The sequence below is a fragment of the Falco naumanni genome, chromosome 8 (assembly GCF_017639655.2).
Source record: "Falco naumanni isolate bFalNau1 chromosome 8, bFalNau1.pat, whole genome shotgun sequence".
In the NCBI taxonomy this organism is placed as follows: domain Eukaryota; kingdom Metazoa; phylum Chordata; class Aves; order Falconiformes; family Falconidae; genus Falco; species Falco naumanni.
The window spans coordinates 56,364,994-56,380,104 of record NC_054061.1 but is presented as its reverse complement, the minus strand read 5'-3'; the positions used below and the strand labels follow the sequence as shown (position 1 = coordinate 56,380,104).

The following is a 15,111-nucleotide window of genomic DNA, read 5'->3' as shown; positions in this document are numbered from 1 at the left end:
TTGTCCTTTGACATGGGTATCTAATTTGGTGTGAGCACCCTCCCTAATCTTTCAAGTGAGGCTTTCAAAAGCAAGGATGCAACTTAGGAGTCTGAACTCTCTTGGAAGCATTTAGAACAAGAAGTGCTCAGTTCCCAGTTAGATCTGCAGTTTTTTGTGGTTGTTTTCAGGGGCCTTGGCTAGGTGTAGAGCTACTCTGAAAGTCTGCACACAGAAGGTGTACATCAGAACATAGACATTTAATTCAGACAGCACAGAGCTAGTTACAAATGTCTGGAATCATTTTCCATAGGCTATGATCATCCGCTTAACTGCTTTGCCTAAACCACATTTCAGAAAGCATTCACATAAATTGCATCCTGTAATCGAAAGTCCTGGGAAACAGAAATCGTTCAGAGTTCCCAAGGAAAACCCTGCAGCAAAAGTCTCTTCCCACGGTGTAAATGTGATTCTCTTTTTGGCCTTCCGTTAAAAAGCAGTCTACAAATAAACTCTTGAGTGTGTGTGTGTGTGTGGCTTTTTAATCTTCCCCTTTTTCCTTTAGTATGGGGAGAGGAAGTGATAAAAGCCTAATAGAGCTGGCAAATTAAATTGTGCAGAAAGGAACTGACTGTAGGCTACAAATTGGAGGAAGATACAATCCTTGTCAAATGACACTTAGCACAGATCTAAGTACCAAGAAGAGATAAAGCTGACTCTCAGCCTGTGGGCTGGAGATGAGACTAAGGGAGGATCATACTCATCCTATGTCTTTTAGAACTATCTCCTCCATTTTTGCAAGTGGTGGAATAGGTAAGTCCTCGCTTCCTTATCCCTCCCTCCTCAAAAAGGACAAAAAATGCTTCCTGCTGAATTACTGGGAGAGTGATTAAAACATTAGTTTTTGTCACAAAAATGTTATTTACTCAGGGGGAGAAAAAAACATTTGCCATCAAAAAATAGTACTGATGGAACCTCTCCTCACCGCTTCTAATTTCCACATATGATTAGGACCCAGAAAAGGTGGGGAAACATGCCACGTAAACACTACAAACTCTTCACTGCTGCCAATGCTACCCTCCGGTGCAAATTACTTAGTATTTTTCCCCCTCTGAGCCTCCTTTTCTGAGCCAAAGGTAGCGACATCTCCACCCTTCACTGGACTCCAGTGCAGTGCTGAAGAAGCTGTGTTGCTTCAGCCTCTTGTTTATGTAGTTTTCTAGGTTATCAGTTTCAGCAGCTTCCCAGGGGCAGTGATAAAAAGGGGAGGAAGCCTGATAAGAGCTGTTGTGTGAGTCCCATGGGAGAGATGAGCATGCTTAGAATTGTTGTATAGTTAGTTCCACAGTGTGGTTATTTTTAAGTAGATCTAGAAACTGTTTTTCTGCAGAAAGTCACTGTTATTTATTTTTACATTAAAATGACAAAGTGGGGGTGTTTTGTTTTGGAAAGGGATTTTGAGAGGGCAGGGAGTAGGATTGGGCAAAGATCTAAAAGAATAAATCTTTTCAATGAAAAAGGTCTAAAGTTAGGTTTCTATGCTTATGCTGACAAGTCTAAACTGAGCTGATTTTTAAAAAATGCTCAGCGTTCATGAGAAACTATGGAAATTCCTGAGTGCGGTTTGGTTCATCTGTCTTGCCTCAGCCGTTAGCCTGACTTCCCCATGGGATGGCATGTATGGCAGCCACCCAAATCTGCGCTGCCTGAAATGCACAGGTCTGCCTGGCCCAGCATATTCCTAGATGGCACTGAGGCGTGGATGTAGTTATTTGACTTCTGTTTCCAGCTGTCCTATAGAATCATGGAATCGTTTAGGTTCTCTCTTCCCGACTGTGGCTCTTGCACTGTAAGTGGAAAAAATATAGGCTCAACTTCATTGTGCACCCGTGGTTTTTTGAATGGTAATTAATGGGCTTTGTAAATAGCAGCGAAGTAGAGATTCGACTGGGACACTGATGCATGTTATGCACTTTCTTCCCCAGAGCTTGATGCCCCCACCAACCTGAGATTTCTGAATACCACGGAGCATTCAGTATTGGTGTTGTGGACGCGGCCCCGTGCTGTAATCACAGGATACCGTCTGACTGCAGGTCCCACAAGAGGAGGTCAACCAAGGACCTACAATGTGGGACCTTCAGCCACAAAGTACCTTCTCAGGAACTTGCAGCCTGGCACTGAGTACACAGTGTACCTTGTGGCAGTTAAAGATGACTTGCAAAGCACCAGAGAAACCGGGGTCTTCACAACTTGTAAGTATAATAGGCACATATTCCTCTTCCTTAGTGCCCTGGCCCTTCTTCAAAATTTGTGCTGAAAGTGGCTATTGTGAATTGGTTTACAGAAGAAGCCTTTTGAAGTTAGCATTCCAGCAGAACTGCTTGGGAAATATTCCTTGTTCTTCTTTCTGAACTATTTGGCAGGAAAAAGAGAGTCATTTGCATCAAAAAGCTTTTACTAAAATATATTTCAGCTTTTTTGGTGGTTAAAAACAAAAGGGAAAACTTACTATTGATACCTCAGCTTTTGTTTAGCTGAATGACAAAGAAACTTAATTTTACTTGATCTTTTCAGTTGTTTGGTTTTAGCATGACAAATCAAGGAAAGCAAACAGCTCCCTTAAACAGGCAAGGAATAACTAGTCTGTCATTTGTATAAAGCTGAAGGCAGTCGTTTCTCAAGCCCAACCATAACATCTAAGGCAGCTCAAATGCAGTTACAGAACTGACACAAACATTGTGATCTATCCTTCTTTTTTTTTTTTTTACATTTCAGTCATCTGTACTTGTGCTGCTGGCTTGGAAGAAATACAGATTTGGGGAGGAAAGGGAGTTCTGTAAGAACCCACACATACTTCTAGAAAGAACAAATAGATTCACTGTTTAAATAATGGTGAAGCCACCGTATAAACTCAACAAAATTCAAAGTCGTCCAAGCCCAGAACCACATCCTCTTTTCAAAAGAGAATGTGGTTTCTTTTAGAACAATGTGAAATTAAAATAAGGATTCAAACTTTATCAGTGTAACATTGTTGACATTGGCAAGGTGCTTTTTGCTGACAGCCTTATCTATAAATATTTCTCAGTTAGGATATAATTGCATATCATCGGTGAATATTGCCTTCAAATTCTGGCTTATCTGAATGAAATCAGTCCAATTTAAGACTATAGATTAATAAACCAGTATCTTCATTAATAATGAGTCAGTTAACATTAAACTTAGTGGAGTTGTTTAGACTGATTCTGGGGTACACAAAGGCTTTTGCTTCTGTGTGATGCTCCTGACAGATATCAATAAGACCACAGATTCCTCAGATTGACTTTGAGCTCCCTTTCACTCTGCTGACTTCAAAAGAGTTGAAGATATTAGTGAGGGATGAGATAGTCCTAGCTGGGACAACTGGGTGACAGACAAGTGTGTAGAGTTCTGCTGATTGAATGGCATATGGTGGGTGAAGGAAAAAAAAGCTGTTTTTTGAGGAACACTTTAGATATCATGCCAAAACCAATATTCCCCAAATTCTTGGGGCTTGATGCATAGAGGACTCATGAGGCCCAGTTTAATATTTTTGTTTTCCTCAGGAACAAGAAAAGTGCTGGTTATGACTAGACCACTTGCATACTGTGTCTATCAAGCCCAGCAGCAGACAGACGTAATCTGTCAGATCCCTCCCAAATCACTGGATTTTCAGAAATAATATAGTTCAGCACTTATGTGCCGCTTGCTATTTGGACTGCTTTAGGTCAAGGTTTCTAACTGTTTGGTGCCATCACAGCAGCTAGACTTCAACTCTGTCAATTCATTTCACAGATCAGCCTGTGGGCTCTGTTCCTCCTTTTAACACAGAGGTGACAGAAACTTCTATTGTCATCACCTGGACACCTGCCCCAAGGATTGGTTTCAAGGTAGGAGAAACTGAAGTCCTGTGTTTTTTTGGTTTATTTTTTTTTTTTCTTCATTGTGATAGGGAGGACAAATTAAAGCTGTTTGCTATGGACTGCAGTGAAGGTAGTAGCACAAAGGCAAGAAGTGCAAAAGATAGGATGCTTACAGGGGGCAGGGGTCAACGCAAGCTTGCCCTCTGGGCTCCAGGTCGATTTCATCAGTGGGACATCTACAACACAAGTTACAGGATTAACAGTTGGCATTCAGCATAAGGGCCCATAATACTCATGCTGGATAAGTCAGGATGCTGATAGTTAGCTGGGATAGTGTTTGAGACTGGAAAGCAAACTTTGCTGCTTCTCTACAGCTGGGTGTGCGCCCAAGCCAAGGTGGAGAGGCTCCTCGGGAGGTCATCTCTGATTCTGGCAGCATCGTGATATCTGGCCTGACCCCTGGAGTGGAGTACACCTACAGCCTAACAGTCCTCATGGACGGCCAGGAGAGAGAGACTCCGATCATCAGGAGAGTGACTACACGTATGACACATTTGCTTTTCCACAATTATTCCTTCTTCCATTTGCTTTCCCTATGCTTCCCAGATCAATGGCTGTCTTCTGGGAGTCAGTTCTAGTCTTTTCCTGCTGTCATAATCTGGAAGGTGTTTTTCTTTTTGATGCGTAGGTGACAGTAGCACTAGCTCATGCAATGCAAGGTCACAACTTCAGGAGAATATTTTTAGCTAATTCTGAAGGGTGAGGATATAATGTGGGGAGAAGGGATGCTGAGGGAGCTAGCGTGATTCTCAGTGCTATAAATGACACATTGTCTGAATACTTGCAGCATTGTCTCCACCGACCAACCTGCGCCTGGAACCCAATCCTGATACTGGGATCCTGGTAGTCTCTTGGGATAGAAGCACAACTCCAGGTAACTATGTGAACTCGTGCTATGCTCAAGCCTGCTGGTGTACCAGAATGCTAACATTTGTTCTGCAGTGCCTTGCAGTTCATTAAGGAAAGTTTGATGGGAAGCTTGCTGTTGAGTAATTTAAGGAAAAATATACATATTTCTAGGTATATTCAAGGATATAATTCACAGTTAAGTACAGGTTGCCATAGGACTCCTCATGATTTACATTCCATTTAAAATGCTATTTAAACACATTCATACTCCAAAATTTTTCAGCTGTTTTAGGGGTTTGAAGGACTTATTCAAATAATCCCCAGTGGTTTAAAAAAACTCCAAGGGAAGGAAAACAAAATGGACCAAAAAGATTTCTGGCAGTGAGGAATGAGTTCATGTCATTGAGAGTAAGCATGGAAGTTCTGAAAGTGTTCAAGATGTACTGTTCTTCCACAGTAGCTGATGGGAGCTGAACAGTTGACTTCTGTAAAATAAGAATTGAAAGCTTTTGAGAACTCCACTTTCAGTCAGTAGATGTATCTTTCTCAGTACGTCATGAGATTTTCAGTTTGGTAAGGTCTTGAAGGGAGCTGAAATGATGCTGTGAAAATGGCATGGCTGGCTCCTGAGAAGCTCATTTCGGGGTGCTTGACAAAGCAACCTCTTGCCTGCTGGGCTCAGGGTGGCAAAATGACTTGTGAAATGTAATGTGTTTGCTTCAGCTCTTTATACTGAGATGTGATGTAAATAAATACAGCGTGAGATTACTGCATACCGGTATCTCTGTATTTCAGGTATCAGTGGGTACCGAGTGACCACTGCTCCTACCAATGGGCAGCAGGGCTCTACCTTGGAAGAAGTAGTAGGTGCAGATCAGACCACCTGCACCTTTGAAAACCTAAACCCTGGTGTGGAATACAACGTCAGTGTTTACTCAGTCAAGGACGACCAGGAGAGTGTCCCCATCTCTGAAACCATCACACAAGGTAACAAAAAGTTGAGCAGCAGTTTTAGCTACTCAAAGTCAAATTGCTGAGCCTGGAAGCTCTGCGTTGCAGAGCTCCTGTTAGCCTGATGGCAGCGGGCTTAGGCTTTATATTTAGTCTTAAGAAGATGAATAGCCATGTACCGCCAAGCGACAGAGCAGTTTTTATACCCGTGACTTCTTTGCTTGGGAAGCCTGCCTTGTCTTTCAGCAGGGTGGTGGTAAAGAGATGGATCTGTTGTATCAGTACACTGAGCTGGAGAGCAGCAGAGTTTTAACTTGGCCTGGCAGTGCCCCAGCATCTGGAGCACAGCTGGTGGAAATAGGCGAAGAGGGGTTTGAGTGGGAAGCAAGCACAGGAGAAATTTTGGCAGTAATAGTGGCAGAAGATCACTTCAGCACAATGGAGAAGAAAGCCAAGATTAAAAGGTCCATCACTGTAGCACTTCTGGGACACAGAGTGGTGCGTGCCATCTCACATTACATGCTGCGATGACTGCAGAACTACCTTTGTAACCACAGTAGCGAATGAATATGCATCTTCCCAAATGGTTTCATTTCATTTTCCTTTGTGAGGGCTTTGTTTGTTTTTGTTTCTGCTCAGCCCTGAAATGATGCCAGCTACTGTGTTTGCTTGCTCTTATAACACTGCTTTAAAATTTCTGTGCTTCACTGAAGTGCTGTATGCTCCCTGGGGGTGAACTAATACTGTGATACTGCATAATTAAAGCAGTAATAGCTTTAGCCCTTTACCATCTTCTGGTAGGGGAAAGCTAAGAATGTATGTCTGGCTTTTAACACTCTTTAAAGGTGATATGGTACGTGCATTCCATGTGGATAAACAATGATTTTACAGAAAACTGGCATTTTTTTGTATCTATTCTGTAAAATAAGTCTTTTCCTAGAAGGACGTTAAAATACAACATAACTACTATTATTAAAGCCAGCCTTTTGCGATATTACTGTCCCATAATTCCTTTTGAAACTAGCTTGTAATGATCCAACAGAATGGATACCAAGTCCTGCATCTTTGACTCACATGCTGGTGTCTGATCCTGAGTCATTAGCTCCCACTGATTTCAGGATCACCCTGCTGAAGTTACACAGCCAAATCTTGTGCTTAAATCAATACTGATCTATTGACTTGAGCAACTGAGGGTTTGGCCACTGTCTTTTAAAGATGCATCTAACATCCCCCACTCCCTGACGAATTCTGTTGGTCCTAACATGCAGGAAAAGAACAGCTTTGCTAATAGGAATAATATCAAGAGGGAGGACAGTCACAGCTGTGCTTCTTTGCCATACAGAAATTTAGGCAATATCTACGAGGTCATTGAAGAGGATCGTTATTCATTGGATCAGTTCTGAGACTGAACAATTTAGCCAACAAATCAAGTCAGCCTCTTAGCCACATCATGTGCTGGGCATGAATATGGAGGAGTTGTCACTCTTACAGAATTCTTATTATTGAAAGTTCATTTTTAACCATTTGCCATCTTTCCAAGAAAGTGTTTTACTACTCACTATTCCATATCATCTGTTATTGGCACAAATATTGCAGCAGTTAGTGGTAAGTAGAACTTGAGGAATTCTGGGCCAGGTCCTCAAGCAGTTACACAGATATGAGAATTTTTTTTCCAAGTCCAGTGTAAATAGTTTGGTTAGTGAATGATCTACCCTGAAATTTTGTGATGGCTCTCACCAGCTAAGGTGTAGTCTGATGTAGCCTCCTCAGATGGGTGGATATTTTCATGATTTTTATGATCCCAGTGATAAAAGATAGACTTACCATTCGAGCAAACCAAAAATTTAGAGGGTCAATCGATTTATTTCAGAGGAGTTGTTTTATTTATATGCTAATAAACTTAGATCTCTTGTTTTCTACCTGAAAAAAAAAAAAATGGGTATGTTTTTCCCATTTCTATTTTAATCAGAAAATGACAGGTCTTTATGGCTCACCATTGCTCAAAGTAAATTTGTTGCAAGTGCCTCTTGTAGGTCTTTTTGGAAATTGTATGTCTAAAGTGGAAGTGCGTTGTCTCAGGGGATCAGAGTTTTGGCTTCTGTCTGCCCAGGGAGGAAGATGGAGACTGCATTGAAGGGTACAATAAAAAAAAGGGGGGAAAAAAACCCAATCCAAGCAACCAAAAAAACAAACACAAAACCCAAACCACCAAAAAAACCCCTTTTCCTCCAAACCCCAAGAGAAATTTTGCATATCACCGCAATTGCTTCTGAAGTTCTGTCAATGTTAATAGTGATGAACACTGCTTTTTTTCTCCCTTGTCTTTCTTTTGCCTCTGTATGTCTTTGCCTTTCCCGTTTGCTCTTTAACTCATTAGAGGTGCCCCAACTCACTGACCTAAGCTTTGTTGACATAACTGACTCAAGCATCGGCCTGAGGTGGACCCCGTTAAATGCCTCCACCATTATTGGTTACCGCATCACAGTAGTTGCGGCAGGAGAAAGTGTCCCTATATTTGAAGATTTTGTGGACTCCTCAGTAGGATACTACACAGTCACAGGCTTGGAGCCGGGCATTGATTACGGCATCAGTGTAATCACACTCATTAATGGCGGAGAGAGCGCCCCTACCACTCTGACACAGCAAACGGGTGAATTTTGAAAACTTCTGTGTTTCGTGACATGGACGGTGTTTCATGCTGTCACTGGCTGTCGGGATGATGGGGCTTTGTCTAAAGAGGGATCGAGCTGCTCACTGCGGGGAAGCCAGACAGACCCAGCTTGCTACTTTTTTGAAATGGCAGCTGGGGACAGATATGCACTCCTCAGTCTTCTAATTTGAGGTATTTTAATACTGTGAATGGCTGCAGACTTGCCAGGCTCATTCACCTTCTGCTGTTCAGATTTCCGGCATCCAGTTGGAATAAAGAGCATGAAACATGAACTGTATATTCACCAGACTTTTAAACTGTGATTTCCCCAAAATAAGAGTGCCAAAGGGTGGAGCAGTTCAGCAGACACCCTCCAGCCTCAATAGCTGTTTGAGCTTCCAGCAGTCTGTTGCAGTGGTGGCCCTGCTCTTTCCACAATGCCCCTAAGGATGCAGATGAAACGCCACTCCCTGGGTACATGCCACTGACAGCCATGCCACACCGTCAAGGGTCTCTATAGTGCATGAGCAGAAGGAGAACTGAAAGCTGGTTCTTGCATGAAATCCTATTGTGTTTGAAAATCCTGAGGCTGTAAATCCTTTGACACAAGTAGAAGTAGAGTCGTAGGAAATTAGTGATATACCCTCTCCTCTCCTGTGTCTGCATGTATGAATTCTAGATGAGATTACTTTTCCATCTGTAAGCTGCTGTATGGCAACTTTAAACCTCTCTTGGCTCTGCATCTGTAATATGAAATCCAGCTGCAAGAAGCACGTTACTGAAACTTGCTACCTTGTTTTCAAATTAGCCCCGGAGGGTATATTTAAACTATTGGGAATTGCCAAGAGGTTAAAGGAGCCTGACAGTAGTACAGACATATTTTGCTCTTAACTGTAGTGGAACCAAATGTAGTTTAGAAGTCTGTTTGCATGGGTCTGCCACAGTAGTCTGTTATGCATGAGATACTTTCTTTGGTGATTCCCTGAACGTACATCTTGATAAACTTTTATGAATCAGAGAACTAAGGAATATATGTTCTTTGCTATGTAGCTGTGCCTCCTCCCACTGATCTCCGCTTCACTAACGTGGGGCCCGATACTATGAGAGTGACTTGGACTGCACCAACTTCCATCATGCTGAGTAGTTTCTTGGTGCGCTACTCGCCTGTGAAGAAAGAGGAAGATGTTGCAGAGCTGACAATTTCACCCTCAGACAACATGGTGGTCTTAACAAGTAAGTGGGTTGGCTACATAAATGGAACAAATGAAGCCTTTTATACACAACATAATAAAAATTGCTTACTGTAAGTGTAGCTGACCAAATTCTCAGCTGAACTAAGCTGATGTCAAAGTAGTCTCAAACTCACACTAAATGGGGTTTGGCCACTTGCTTTACCCAAGTTAAAGCCAAACTACAGGAAAGGTTTTCCTATCAACCCAAGGACAGTGATGAATCAGGCTACGGGCCAATTGCATTGATTTGCAGCCTGGTTAGGTATTAAGATAAATACATGTTACTTGCCTGGTTTGCCAAAAATGTCAAGGACTTGCAGTGCAGAGGTTTGAGGAGAGAATCAGAATGGGCAAAAGGTCGTTCCTCCTTTGGCTTTGTATGCTTGAGACAAGAAAATAAATACTGTTTGGAGCCTTATAGGACATGGCAACAAAGCACGGGCGTTTTCAAAAGGTGACAATTTTTGGTGGTGCAAAAGCTGTATTATGTTTGAAGGTTTTTTTCTCTGTCCTAGAATCAGGTTGGTTGAGTGAGAGACAATAACCACTTTCAGAATAAGAGATCAGATCTGGGGCTCATCTGAGTTAGAACAGCTGTGTTGAAAGTCCTTGGTGTTATTCCAGTTTATGACAGCTAAAACTTTGGCCTGGTGCATAACTAGACTACTAGATAACTAGAAAGGACCTTGTAGAAAAATAATTGCTTCTAGTCAGTCTCCACAAACTAATGAAGCAATGATACAGGGTACCATGCTCCTTCAGGCTAAAACATTGCAAGCAACTATAATGCACAAAAAAAAGAAATTATTTAAATATCTGACTATCCTGGAGGCTGAGATCTTTTGTCAAGCAAAACTTGATTACCTCCCTTAAGAAACACAGTTAAAAATTTGTAGGTTGAGTGACTTGTAGCTATTAGTAAACAAATAGGTCTAAACTCCTGTACTTGAACTCCACAGATCTGCTCCCTGGTACTGAATATCTGGTGAGAGTCTACAGTGTTTCTGAGCAACATGAGAGTGCACCTTTGTCTGGAATCCAGAAGACAGGTACTTACATGCACCCTGAGACACATGTTCAATTAATGCTGTCCATTAAGTATTCATTAATGGGACCTTGTTGCTCTTTCTTGTGTATTGCCACCTTGTTGATGGGTCATCAGCTAGATATCAGAGAGCAAAGAAGATGCACGCCTTGGGAAGTACTACAAAATTTTGCACTTTGTTATGTCTGAGAGCCAGAACTTCTGTTGGTTTTAAACAGAGTGTTGGAGCTCCTAGTGTGAATGTACCAATAGTGACTGCCTGAGCACAAGCCTAGGCAGAGCCTATCATATCTATCACCCAGTCTTGTTTCATAACCGTGTAACAGTTTGCTGGTCATGCGCATTGTTTTATGCTGTGTTGTCTGTGTGTGCTGTACAATCTTTTCCTACAGTTGCATTCCACTGTTTGTTTATCTCGCTTTGAACCCGAACGTGTTTGTTTAGTTCTGTGGCTGAACAGCATTTAGCTGAGGATCTGGCAATGTGATGGTACTAAGCTTAATGAAACATGGCAATGGTCATGATGGCCAGCAGCCTGGTTGAGCTCAGGCTGTTGTCTTTTTGAAATACCCAGGTCTTGATTCCCCCACTGGCCTTGACTTCTCGGATATAACTGCTAATTCTTTCACCGTCCACTGGATTGCTCCTCGTGCCACCATTACGGGCTACAAAATCCGGCATCACCCAGAGCATGGTTCTGGTAGGCCCAAGGAGGATCGTGTACCCCCGTCACGGAACTCCATCACCCTTACCAACCTGCTTCCGGGAACTGAGTACGTGGTCAGCATCATTGCCATCAATGGCAGGGAGGAGAGCATGCCCTTGGTTGGCCAACAAACAACAGGTAAGCCTTGAGAGAGCACTGGCTAAAAGATACCACAAGGATTTTGGGTGTCCTCTGGAACCAAATCTTCCCTACCAGCTGGTGAAATGCTGCTCGTGAGGAAGTATCATGTGATACTGAGGTAGGGCCTGATTTAGAAAAAGGTGGGAGGACCCATGCTACTTTCAGATTAAGTCAGATGTCTTTAGGGCCAGCAGAACCTTTTTCATTAAATCTAGTCCAATGTCATATGTTTTTTAACCAGATACATCACTGGTAGAGGTGCATGCTTTGGGCTAAAACTAAGGCAGATGAGTAGCAGAGAAGCACGGTATGATAGGTGGAATATGTAGCTGATGTACATTAACTGCGTTTAAACTCTCAATTCTCCGGTTTTGTAGTGTCTGATGTTCCGAGGGACCTGGAAGTCACCCCCACCAGCCCAACCAGTCTCATAATTTCCTGGGATGCTCCTGCAGTGACAGTCAGATACTACCGGATCACTTATGGTGAAACAGGTGAGGGCAAGCTGCTATGACCAGTCACAGACCAGAAACTCTATTCTGAGACCATTAGAAAGCCACAGCAAATAGCAAAGGCAAGTCTGACTGTAGCAGACAAAAAACTCTTGTATCTAAGATTCTTGCAGTATATTTAGAGAAGATTGTCAAATATAGGTGTGTTTTTTCATATTTTTTTTTAAAAGGACAGCAAATCATTTTTTGTGTACCAAAAAGTAGGAGCACCTGGAACATTCCAGTCATTTCAGAGGTGGTGCTGTGTACATATTTCCTTATTTTCCTTGGGTTGGTTTGAAAAAGACTTAGACCCAACAATCATTGAAATCAACAGGGTCCTGTCTTCAGCCTGGTGCATATAGGATTGTCCCAGTTTTTGTCATGATTTAAAATGTATAACTGAGAAAGCCATTACATTTCTTTTCCACCCTGTCCTCCTTAGGTGGAAGCAGCCCTGTGCAGGAGTTTACCGTGCCTGGCACCCTGTCTACTGCTAGAATCACTGGCCTCAAACCTGGTGTAGACTACACTATCACTGTGTATGCTGTAACTGGCCGTGGAGACAGCCCTGCCAGTAGCAAGCCAGTCACTGTCACCTACAAAACAGGTGAGACCTGTTTAAACAACAACAAAAAAACCCCCTACAGCTTTGTGTTGGCTTATCCCCTTAAATTTGTATCGCTGATCCCTGGTTTCTTTTATAAGTTATGGACTATGTTGTAAGCCTGTCATTTTCAGTGGAGCTGTGTATCATAGTGGCCTACCATGATAATGACATGACACAGAAGGGGATCGTGGACTTGGACCTTTGGAGGAAGGAGACCCTGTGGAGTCCAAATGGGGATACAAGCAATATCTGAATGCTTATTGCAGAATGGCAATCCTGTTGGGCTCTCATATTACGGGGTCACTGTTGGCTGAACTCTGGTGCTTCTGGTGCACTGTCATATTATGTGATCCCAATGAGACCTGACTTTATAACTCCAGGACTGTTGTCTCTGATCCTGATCTGGACCTGGATATAGCCTAATCCTGCTTCTACGGTATCTGCAGATAAAGGCACTTAGTAGCCTTTAGAACAATAAAAATCCTCAACTAACATTGATATGAGGTCAGTCACTCACATATTATGGTTAAAGCTTTTTTTGTTCTGGGCTAGCATGAAGGACAAATAAATAGCAACATGTGTTGTCTATTCTAAGATGCACAGCCTAAAAAACAAAGAGCAGAACAAAATTCAGCTAGGAGGCAACAGCGAAGGGAGGGTTTCCTATACAAACATACTCAGAAAAAACTATTTTTGTTGCCCAGAAATAGACACACCATCCCAGATGCAGGTTACCGATGTCCAGGACAACAGTATCAGCATCAGATGGCTCCCTTCGACATCCCCAGTCACAGGATATCGAGTGACAGCTGTCCCCAAGAAAGGACATGGGCCCACAAAAACTAAAAATGTTCCTGCAGGTAAGAGTACATGACATCCTTTGCCTGATCTGTAAATAACGCAAGATGTGACCACTGGAATCAACACTATTAGGCAGTAGGCACATACTTGAAGCCAAATTTTGTCCTGCTTGTACCTTTTTTTGCCATCCTGCTTACTTCAGTTGGATCTCATCCAGAAGCAGCTAGGGCAGATTTTTCCCCTGAAAGCTTCAGATTTCTTTGACATCACTGCTGCAAAGGTTTTTTCTTGGCAACTTCAGTGTCTCTGAAAGGCACCTGGATTTCAAAGAAATGCCATTGGATTTTCTAGCATCCAGCAAAACTTCCTCAGAAATCCTTCTGAAGGTCGCATAACGTGACCCTTGGTCATAGCATGGACTCGGTCACATACGCTGCAGGCTTGACCTTGTTACCGTAGACCTGCCAAGTCAGCTCTCGGGTTGCTCTCGGAAACACAGTGCGTTTTGTGGGATCAGCAGAGATTAGCACTCAGGGATGCTTGTGGGGTTAATGGTCAGTCTTATCCCAAAAAATGATGAAAGCTGGTCTTTTTATTTTTTCTGCTGTGCTAACCTGCCTTTTCAGCTGTGGGGCCTTCAAGCAGGTACAAATTGCAGATGCCTTGTCGTGCACTGCCAAAGAAGCATAGTGCAAGCAAAAGGCAAACTTTATATGTCAATCTCATCTCATTTTAATGATGTATATTCATGATACAGCTTATACAGGCCCTTCATTCAAGGCTACTTAGAGGCCAGTTCTCCACAGCTTTGTGCAGCTGCCGATGGACTAACGTTATTCTTTTCCTGTCAGATCAAACGGAGGTCACTATTGAAGGTCTGCAGCCCACAGTTGAGTATATGGTCAGTGTCTATGCTCAGAATCAGAACGGAGAGAGCCTCCCCTTGGTTGAGACAGCTGTCACCAGTACGTATTTCACTTCACGGTAACAAAACAAGTGTTATCTATTGATACCTGAATCTACCATGCAGTATCACATTCCCAGTGAAAGCAAGTGGCAGGTGCCTAGTCTCCAGGAGAATGCAAGGTGGTCTGCCCTGTGTTAAGTTCCATGCACCTAAATTGCAGATGCTGGCAAAAATGCAATCCTCTCCCTCAAACACTGGCAAAATGCAATTCCCCACCCCCTCAAAATGCTGTGCTTCTGATTTTCTTTCACTAAAGCCGCAAAGTCTTTTGGGGTTTTGATTGCCATCAGCTAATCAGTGGAAAAAATTGTGCAAAGATCTCCTTTCTGGAGCTAGGTGGCAAAGGTGATTACTGTTAAGGGACTCAGCTAGGTTTGGGAGCACTTGCCCTGTGCAAGGGAGTAAAGGAAACCACATGAGTTTTATCAAGAACTTGGGATGAAGCACTGCAAAAGAAACGACAGCTCAGCCCTCAAATTGCTATATCTGCCTGTACAATACAGCAGTACTGCTCTGGACACACAGAGGAGGCAAGAGGGAACATGTAACTCGGAGAGGGATGTCTCTGATGTGAAGTGCCTTTTTCAGGGACACCTCTGGGGTAGGGATTTGCACGCATGTTGTTCCTTTGCTCAGGCTCATATTCAAAACCACAGCTCAGCCCCAAATACTTACGTAATTGTCCTAAAGACAACAGGAGCTTCTCTGAAGCTTTTCAGGGATGGGAAGAGAGTCCACATCAGTTTCAAGA

The 15,111-nt window shown here is 42.8% G+C and overlaps 1 protein-coding gene across 6 annotated transcripts in view; it reads left to right on the top strand.

The window, feature by feature from the left end:
* Positions 1 to 15,111, top strand: part of FN1 (fibronectin 1) — a 55,843-nt gene that overhangs the window by 26,069 nt on the left and 14,663 nt on the right. For 4 of the 6 annotated variants that reach the window (XM_040602671.1, XM_040602673.1, XM_040602670.1 and 1 more), the window contains exons 20-32: positions 1,965 to 2,231; positions 3,790 to 3,884; positions 4,232 to 4,400; positions 4,705 to 4,791; positions 5,562 to 5,753; positions 8,095 to 8,367; positions 9,418 to 9,600; positions 10,559 to 10,648; positions 11,219 to 11,488; positions 11,869 to 11,985; positions 12,428 to 12,592; positions 13,297 to 13,452; positions 14,245 to 14,358. In XM_040602671.1, coding sequence (XP_040458605.1) covers positions 1,965 to 2,231; positions 3,790 to 3,884; positions 4,232 to 4,400; positions 4,705 to 4,791; positions 5,562 to 5,753; positions 8,095 to 8,367; positions 9,418 to 9,600; positions 10,559 to 10,648; positions 11,219 to 11,488; positions 11,869 to 11,985; positions 12,428 to 12,592; positions 13,297 to 13,452; positions 14,245 to 14,358 — 2,178 coding nt within the window. The remainder of the gene's footprint in view (positions 1 to 1,964; positions 2,232 to 3,789; positions 3,885 to 4,231; positions 4,401 to 4,704; positions 4,792 to 5,561; positions 5,754 to 8,094; positions 8,368 to 9,417; positions 9,601 to 10,558; positions 10,649 to 11,218; positions 11,489 to 11,868; positions 11,986 to 12,427; positions 12,593 to 13,296; positions 13,453 to 14,244; positions 14,359 to 15,111) is intronic. The other 2 variants (XM_040602675.1, XM_040602676.1) reach the window with 1 other exon arrangement.